This window comes from Bombina bombina, chromosome 5 (genome assembly GCF_027579735.1).
Source record: "Bombina bombina isolate aBomBom1 chromosome 5, aBomBom1.pri, whole genome shotgun sequence".
NCBI lineage: Eukaryota > Metazoa > Chordata > Amphibia > Anura > Bombinatoridae > Bombina > Bombina bombina.
Genome location: NC_069503.1, coordinates 252,167,785 through 252,177,975, shown reverse-complemented (window position 1 = coordinate 252,177,975; position 10,191 = coordinate 252,167,785). Strand labels below are relative to the sequence as shown.

The window sequence follows — 10,191 nt, the reverse complement described above, 5'->3', positions numbered from 1 at the left end:
GATGTTTACTGAACTCTGATTAAAAGCCTTTTAAATGTATCCTGTATGCTGGTGCTTCTCATCTACACTAATTTCTGATTTTAAGAGCGGACTAGATATTTTTTTCCTTATAGCTGGTTATTTACCATTGCATATAGAATTTTAAGATATTTTTATGTTAGAATTAAGTCCATGCTTACTTTAAAAGGCCCCTTGCCAAGGAGGAAAACACTTTGCATTGGTGGAGAGTTAACAAAGATAAATATCCCACCTTAGTAAAATTGTCAAAACCCTACTTATGTATCTCAGGCACCTCAACACCATCTAAGCGTCTCTTCTCCGCTGCAGGCTAAATAGCTTGCAAAAAGCGAGCCAGTCTCAGCCAGGAGCATGAGGACATGCTGACATTTTTGCATTTCAATGCAAAGTTTCTGATAGAGTGAATAACAGAATGTTATAAACAGTGAAAGTCTACCTCTTTCTAGTTCTACCTCTTTTAAAAAAGTTTGTGGTTATTTTGCTTAATTATAAAAAGGTGCTCTGCTGCTTAAAAATTGGACAAACAGTTGTGTTAATGTAAAGTTTTAGTCTGAAGTTTATACACTCAGTGTGTGGATTTTATTTCAATACAGGAAATTTTTTTATTTTTTTAACCGATTAATCGAAAAAATTATCATCCGATTAATCAATCATAAAAATAATCGTTAGTTGCAGCCCTATTACATTCAATTTAAAAAAATAATAAAAAAAATAGGAAATTAAATACAAATTATGATCAGTTGTTCTTTATCTGAAATAAAATATATAAAGATGATCATTAGAACCAGTTATATTGTAAAAGTAATCTGGGTGATGTATAAACGAGAGAATGGTATTTGTTTAGAATAGGGGGATGTATATAGTCCTCCGAGTACACGGATAACACAGTTTATTAGTGGACGAACTAACTAACTAAATTGTAAGACTATACAGAGGGGAAGTTTATACATTTTTGCTAGATCGGCTAGAAATAGGAATGTTCTATCAATCTTTGCAAGGGGAATCACTAGTACAAAAAGGAACAATGGGCAGAATATATCATGATTGTAGGCAGACAGGTTCGCACCTAGGGTGTGTCAATCATCCAAAATGAACAAGTGTCGGGGGGACTGCTCCCATAAAGGGGTATTGCTCCCATAAAGCCACAAAACTACTAATGCAGATTAATAAATTTACCCCTATGCTACATTTAATACTCATATGTAGAGTACCATATTTGTCTGTGGGTGAGAGCTTAGGGTCCAAGCTACATTGTATTAACCATATGGTTTCTTACATGAGTAAATACCTTAGCAATTCTTTTTAAAGGGCACAGATTGTTTGACTGAGCGCAGGGACAACGGTAACATTTCAAAAATGCAATTTTAGATGCAGCTGTACAGAACATGTTTGAAAATGTAAAAGAGAAAATAAATCCAAATTGGCTTTCCAGAAAAGTAGTCCAGGATAAATCATGTGAAGCATGTGAAAAAAAAAACAGACTGTCATATCCTCCAGAGAAGCGGCATATGCTGTAAAGGCAAATGGTAGTTTATAAGAAATATAGACAGACCCTGTCACATGCGAATATAATAGTATGGAGTATTTAACAGAAGAGACTAAGCAAAGGTAATGGCAAAGCAGCATGGAGAAAAAGATAGCAGTCCGTGAAATGAGGACAAAGCCTTCTTTCTTTCTGTTAATGAAATGGGGAAAAATGAAAAAAACCCTGAAAGATATATGGCACTGGGGATTTGTGGAAGGAAGTAATGAAATGCCCTGGTGACTGATGGCTATACACATATGTCTCTTGTCATTGTCTCACCAGATTGTGTTCAGGCTAACTTCAGTTCTGCATTGCTGCTGTGGGAGTTGATAAAAGGGACATAATACTCATATGCTAAATCACTTGAACGTGATGCAGCATAACTGTAAAAAGCTGACAGGAAAATATCACCTAAACATCTCTTATTTTACCTCACAAGCTCACCAGAGTAAGTGCTTTGTAAAAAGTTATCTTTCAGTTACTGCCCAACTGCAGGTAAAAAAAAAAAGAGGAAGAAATGAACAGCAACCAATCAGCTGCAGCAGTGCTGAGCTCATGAACTCTTTTACTGTGATCTCACAAGATTTTATTGTAAACTTCCTTAGGCTGAATAGGGAAATAACATGCTCCCTTGCCTGTCCCGGGACAGACATACTGATTTGCTGCTTGAAGTGCTTTACAATGGGATTTGAATACTTAGGGACATTTTGAGGTAAAATATCTTTCTTTTTACATAGAGATGTGCAGGTAATATTTTCTAGTCGGCTTTTTACAGCTATGCTGCATCACTTTCAAGTGTTTCAACATTTGGGTATCCTGTCCCTTTAAACTTTATGTTTAAACCCGTTGCAAGTAATAGTGCAATAATAAAATACATATTAGTGCATTTTCTCTTTGCACATTGATGACCCTTTAACCAATAATAAAAATAAATAATATGTACAATGAAACATTTCATATAATTTTGAGGTCTCACTTTCTCTGCTCTCTTCTGATTTCATCCTTTTAGTGGCGTAGCCATGGGGGGCCAAGAGGGGCACTAGCCAACCAGCATAATGAGTGGCCGTACCATCTGTGATTGACCCACCCCACTCTGTGCAGGCTACTGATAAAGTGCTTCTTGCACTTAAAGGGACACTGAACCCAATTTTTTTCTTTTGTGATTCAGATAGAACATGATATTTTAAGCAACTTTCTAATTTACTCCTTTTATCAAATTTTCTTTATTCTCTTGGTATCTTTATTTGAAATGCAAGAATGTAAGTTTAGATGCCGGCCCATTTTTGGTGAACAACCTGGGTTGTCCTTGCTGATTGGTGGATAAATTCATCCACCAATAAAAAAGTGCTGTGCAGAGTTCTGAACAAAGAAAAAAGCTCAGATGCCTTCCTTTTCAAATACAGATAGCAAGAGAACGAAGAACAATTGATAATAGGAGCAAATTAGAAAGTTGCTTAAAATTGCATGCTCTATCTGAATCACGAAATAAAAAAATTAGGTTCAGTGTCCCTTTAAAGGGATATGAATTCCAAAAATGTCCTTTCGTGATTCCGATAGAGCATACAATTTTAAACAACTTTCTTGTTCAATTTAATGGTCAATTGGTATTAGTTCTCTTGGTATCTTTAGTTGAAAAGCTGGGACATATGCTTGTAAAGTAAATTGGTAACTTTTTAAAAATGGTATGCTCTGTCTGAATCACAAAATATATTTTTTGGTTTTCAAATACCTTTAAATAATTAGTTTCTTGGTTGATTACAGTTAAATAGACCTTCTCATATTAACATTATATTGCCAGTATAATTGCTGTTCTCAGAATGGAGCAAGATTGTGTGATAAGTGTAAAGTTAGACAAACTACCTGCAAACAGTGACGTTAGATGAACCACCTGAAAACGGTAAAAATAGACAAACCACCTGTAAAACTGTGTGCTTACATTTTTGTTTTTATTTTAAGATTTAGGGTCGCTTACAAGATATGATGAATCTACTATGGTCACTGATTGGCAAAAGAAGCTTACCCCTGAGCAGTTCTACGTGACTAGGGAAAAGGGGACTGAACTGGTAAGCAGCGTGGCACTGAAAAAATGTTTCAATTCAAAAAATGTACATAATTATATTGTTGACTTATATGTAGATATTTCAGGCACCATTAGGTTTGCATGGTCTGTCACAAGCATAATGCAATAATACATCTAAGGTATAAAATTATTTAAAGAGTTAAAAAGGATATTTTTGTATCCAGTTTTTCCATAATAACTAATCATTATACACTACTGATCAAATGTTTTAGATTCAAATACCTCAATTTTTTCAGTGAGTAACTTTAAATGTTACAAAGGTAATCGGCAAACTGCCAGAGGTTAAAGAAAAAGTTTAGGTTACCAAAAACTAATGCACATTTTAGAGTTATAAATACCAACCTTTATCAGGGAGCAAGTAATCGGTATTTATATTGTTCTGCAGCAATGGAAGGAAATTGAGCCTTGCATGTTGATGCTAACAATTCCTACAGTTGTCCCAACTATTGCTCATTACTTACAAACCTTTTAAAAAAAAAAAAGTAGTATTGGAACAGGTTGTGTTACTATATCATCTTAATACAAAATAAATACCATCTTTATACAAAATAAATACCATTATACAAAATAAATACCATCTTTATACAAAATAAATACCATCTTTATACAAAATAAATACCATTATACAAAATAAATACCATCTTTATACAAAATAAATACCATCTTTATACAAAATAAATACCATTATACAAAATAAATACCATCTTTATACAAAATAAATACCATCTTTATACAAAATAAATACCATTATACAAAATAAATACCATCTTTATACAAAATAAATACCATCTTTATACAAAATAAATACCATCTTTATACAAAATAAATACCATTATACAAAATAAATACCATCTTTATACAAAATAAATACCATTATACAAAATAAATACCATCTTTATACAAAATAAATACCATCTTTATACAAAATAAATACCATCTTTATACAAAATAAATACCATCTTAATACAAAATAAATACCATCTTTATACAAAATAAATACCATCTTAATACAAAATAAATACCATCTTTATACAAAATAAATACCATTATACAAAATAAATACCATCTTTATACAAAATAAATACCATTATACAAAATAAATACCATCTTTATACAAAATAAATACCATCTTTATACAAAATAAATACCATCTTAATACAAAATAAATACCATCTTTATACAAAATAAATACCATTATACAAAATAAATACCATCTTTATACAAAATAAATACCATTATACAAAATAAATACCATCTTTATACAAAATAAATACCATCTTTATACAAAATAAATACCATTATACAAAATAAATACCATCTTTATACAAAATAAATACCATCTTTATACAAAATAATTACCATCTTAATACAAAATAAATACCATCTTTATACAAAATAAATACCATCTTTATACAAAATAAATACCATCTTTATACAAAATAAATACCATCTTTATACAAAATAAATACCATCTTTATACAAAATAAATACCATCTTTATACAAAATAAATACCATCTTTATACAAAATAAATATGATAAAAGGATATGTGATATTTCTTGATTCTCTATGATCTCAGTGATGTTACAATCTCAAAAAAAAGAGAAAAATACAATAGTGCAATAATGTAACATAAATAAATTAAAATATAGCATTATAGTCAGTATGTGTACTCACACAGACTTAAGCCACCAAAAACTCAAGTAAAATGAGCAGCCCTGAAGTTCAAGCTGTCAGGCTCAGCTTTCCGCAGTTAGTTGTACGTTTTTTTTTTTTACTTTTTTAATGTGGCCACACCTCAAAGAAAAAAGCAGACATAATAGTGTGATACTGTATATCCTATCATTCTGGGTGTATCTCTAATTCATACTCAGACCCAGTATAGGCTACCAGGTAAAGCCAAAACTTTGCAGGAATGCTCCAATGATAAACAGCAATATTTATTAAAAATATTGTAAAACAATAATATCTTAAAATACAGGTCAGGATATCTTGTCACATGTCAATTTATATAAATGTTAAATAGTTCAAAATAATTAATCCAGAGAGAGGATGACAATAGACTGTTAGTGTAACTCTTGCTTCGCAGGAACACCAATCCTCCTACAGAGTCTGCCCCTCATTGTGATGTCACTGACTGCACTGAACCCTTGCAGAGAAATTGTAGTGCAGACTTCACAGGGGTCAAACTCACTGAATGTTTAAAGAAAAAGGGCAGAACTTTCCAGTACTGCAAGATCTCTCTCATTTCTGTGCCTGAAAGAGAGACAAGCTCAGTGCATGATATGAGAGTTTTGTTATACTTTGTGCATTGTATTTTATATTACTTTACACTTCAGATTGGGTCCTTTCAGTATTATTATATCCAAACTTTGCAATTTTCTATTTTAATACATTTAGTGTTAGATCCAGCAGTGATTTTACATATTCTGATAATGTTTTAAAAATGTCTGTGTAGCTTTAACAAATTAAGATCATACTTTGTATATTTCTTTGTATGTTTTACAACTTACATTGCACTTGGTATTTCCTCTATTGTAAAATAATACACAGCTTTAGAAAGTGGAATGGACAGAGGAGTTTCCTGAGCTGAACAGGGCAGTACCCACAGTATGCATGAAGCTCTCTCACAAGTCTTGTGAAATACTGTAAGCATTTTAAACAAGCTGTTCTAACTGATTTATCTTGCTAGCTGTATGCATGTGAAGTTTGCTTAAAATTCACGAAACACTTATTTAACAGAAAAGTAATATATACTAAACTATAGGCAAAAAGCTAGTTAAATTGTAGTGAAAAAGATACAAACACAGGGGGGCGCCACATATCGTGTTAACTTGTGTTAGTGATCACCAAAAAGGTGAGTGTTAGCATGCTTAAACCTCTGAGATGTTCAGCAAGCTCACTTTGAGAACCATGGGAAACCACAGTCCAGGACGCTTCAACGAATCTCGCAGTTATGGCGCCAGTCTCCGGATACAGATTGATCTCCACAGGAACTTGAGGTAACAGCGGGCAACTGGATCTTAGTATTGAACCAATACTATAATCAAATATATATATATATATATATGGAAGAATGTAAAACGTTAATAAAAGAACAATCACACAGTCAAATAAAAGCATATACAAAGCACTGCAACGCATTGAAACTGAGCATTTATATCAGCCTTGGGTGTTTTCCAGTTACCTTCTACTACTCTATGATTCTGTATTCCAAAGAGCTTTATTACTTTCTATGGAAGGCATCTCTCATCTCTCTGGGACTTCCAGGTTCCACCCTTATTTTAGGGCCCATAGATAGTAATGAAGCTCTCTGGGAAACTGAAGCTGTCAGTTTTTCAGTTTTATTTTAAAAGAAGAAAATTTAAAAGAGATGAAAATAGAATGTGCAAAAGTTCAAATGTGATCTAAAGTGTTAAGTGATATAAAATACAAAGCACAGAGTGTAAATGCAGCAGAACTTTCATGTCATGCAGTGCTATATTGCACTGAGCTTGTCTCTCCTACATACAGAAATGCAGGGAACGCCGCTTAGAGAAGTAAAGCAAAATCTGCCTTAAGAATTTCATTAGGGATCTCATAGTTCTGGAGGATCATCTCACCTGAATAGAGAGCTTTAGATCATCAGGGCCTTAGTGAGTTTGCATCTTGCAACTGTTTTAAATGGACATGAAACCCCAAAAATATATTTTGTGATTCCTATAGAGAATACAATTTTAAAAACAGGATAACAAGAAAATGAAAAAAAAAATTATGATAAAAGTAAATTGGAAAGTTGTTTAAAAGTATATGTTCTATCTGAATTGTGAAAGAAAAATGTTGGGTTTTATGTCCCTTTTTAAAGAAGCTTTTCTATATTTTCTCTGTAATTACCTACAAGAGTATGAAAGTCACTGTGCTTTTAACAACAATATTGTAATCTTTTTATATAAAAACTCGTATTACTTTGATATAATAAATCTTGCCCTTTCTTTTATATGGTGCTAACATCATGTTTGTCCTTAGCCTTTCAGCGGAATCTATCTGAACAACACAGAGCGAGGGATGTATCACTGCGTGTGCTGTAATGCCCCGCTGTTCAGGTAAAAACACTGATTTTAGTATTTTACCTGCTGGTTTTAAAACTACTTTTATATTAATTATATTGGTTGTTAAAGAAAAAAGACATCACTATATTTATTTTTTTAAGCAAAAAACAAGGAAAGGATGTGTGGTATTTGATGTGATGTCAAGCAACTAAATTATTAGGGATCAGGTCTTTTTTTACTTAAAAGGACATCACTCATGACATAACATTTGCCATAAAATGGATAGAAAGGTAAACATTGAAATCTGCCTGGGTGCATTTCACTTTGAAATAGATCTATTTTTGCAATATACTTCCATTATCAAAAATGCTTCTAGTAAACATTATTACTGTTTTTCTACGGCATACGCACATATGCTGGCAGGGCTTGCGCACCAGTATTCAAACACCATCCCTCACAGAGTCAGCAGTAGCTTATAATACATCTTCATAGAAGCAATAGACACCACTGCCAGCTCTCTGAGCAGGAATAGTCATGCATGGCCCTCACAGGACAGATTTTCAGGGGGACAATGGCATTACAGGGACAGTAAAGTTAAAATTAAACTTTTATGATACAGATGATGCCATGTTACAAAACTTTTCAATTTACTCCTCTTATCTAATTTGCTTTATTCTGTTGGTGTTCATTGTTGAAAAGCATACATATGTAGGCTCTGGCACTACTGTGAGATAGCTGCTTGTCATTGGCTCACCCAATGTCTTCACCTAGCTCCCAAAAGAGCTTTGCTCTCTTCCATCTGAATCATTTTTGGGTTTATGTCTTTTTAAGGTATATTTCTGAACTCCAAATGTTTATTTTATAAAACATTTTTCTGAAAAGAAGAGGCATGTTCTTTCTGCAGACACATTATTATTATTATTATTATTATTATTTAGTAGAATAATTAACAAAATAAAAGTGTTTTAGTTCATAGATACAGACTATTGTTTCAAAACACTAACATATACCATCACTTTGTAGCTTAGGAAAGAAGGGAGAGAAATTTGATATGACCTTCATGTATATTAAAGGGACAGTCTACTTCAGAATTTTTATTGTTTAAAAACATGGATAGTCCCTTTTATTACCCATTCCCCAGTTTTGCATAACCAACACCGTTATATTTATATACTTTTGTGAATACCTTGTATCTAAGCCTCTGCAGACTGCCCCCTCAATTCAGGTCTTTTGACAGATATGCATTTTAGCCAATCAGTGCCCTCTCATAAGTAACTCGACGGGTGTGAGCACAATGTTATCTATATGGCACACATGAACGAACGCCCTCTAGCTGTGAAAAACTGTCAAATGCATTTAGATGAGAGTTGGCTTTCAAGGGTTTAGAAATTAACATATGAGCCTAACTAGGTTTAGCTTTTAACTAAGAATACCAAGAGAACAAAGCAAATTTGATGAAAAAAGTAAATTGTAAAGTTGTTTAAAATTACATGCCCTATCTGAATCATGAAAGTATAATTTTGATAGGACTGTCCCTTTAAGGGATTTAATAATAAAGCAGAGGCAGAAAGCTTTTTTAAACCAAAATAAGGGGTCATGATCTCAATTTGGAAGGCAGTAGGTTTAGGAATTTGTGGACACACTTGGTCTTTTGATTCTATCTGCCAAATAAAAAAGTAGTTGTATAATGTTCAGTTTCCTCATTGGTAAAAGATTATTTCAACTTTTATTCTTCTAATTAGCTCAGAAAAAAAATACAATTCTGGGACAGGATGGCCTTCGTTTTCTGAAGCACATGGTGCGCAAGAGACAGATGAGTGTGGCGCTAACATTCTGAGACGTCCAGACAACTCTCTAGGGTGTACAGGAACTGAAGTCATCTGCAAAGAGGTACATAGTATTTGCTCTTAGGTACTTACAGGAAAGAAAAAGAAAAAAAACATTCTAGTTAAAAAGAGAAATGTATTTGTAAATTAAAATTAGGCCTAATTATATTCCTTTAAACATGCCAAGACTTCCAGGATTCCGGGAATGTATCCAGGCGCATGCCGAGTTTGTCCTCACCAGGAGAATAAATATTCGTACTCTTCTGCCTATATTGTCTCTCCCTGACATTGCAGCTGCACATTTAACTAGACATGGACATTTTGCATCACTTCTGTTCTCGTTACTAAAGTGTATTTATGCCGTGTCTGTTTTGCATATGAAATATAAAATAGATTTATTTTTACAAGCTATAGTGATGCCACACAGTTTTTTTGTAATTTTATTTTCAAATAGGCTGTGGACCATACAGCCGATCAGAAGCTGTATGGCTCAAGCTGCTATTCTCAAAGGACACACGCTTCTGGCGGCCTCTTGTCACATAAAAGAGACTGCAAATGTGCAAAGTGCTTTAATCTGTGTACGTCCATTGTAGCTATGAGTTCTTTCTGAACGTTGCAGGGCTAGAAATATAAAATATTGTTAAGAGGTTATTAATTTACAATCATTTCCACAGAGTCTATAGTGCAGACTTCTTCACACTTGTATGAACACCAC

At 33.1% G+C, this 10,191-nt stretch overlaps 1 protein-coding gene across 1 annotated transcript in view; it reads left to right on the top strand.

Annotated features, from left to right (window-relative positions):
- The window catches only part of MSRB2 (methionine sulfoxide reductase B2), a 37,208-nt gene that overhangs the window by 25,218 nt on the left and 1,799 nt on the right, over window positions 1-10,191 (top strand). Inside the window, exons 2-4 of the mRNA XM_053712967.1 lie at window positions 3,500-3,606; window positions 7,628-7,704; window positions 9,393-9,540. Coding sequence (XP_053568942.1) covers window positions 3,500-3,606; window positions 7,628-7,704; window positions 9,393-9,540 — 332 coding nt within the window. The remainder of the gene's footprint in view (window positions 1-3,499; window positions 3,607-7,627; window positions 7,705-9,392; window positions 9,541-10,191) is intronic.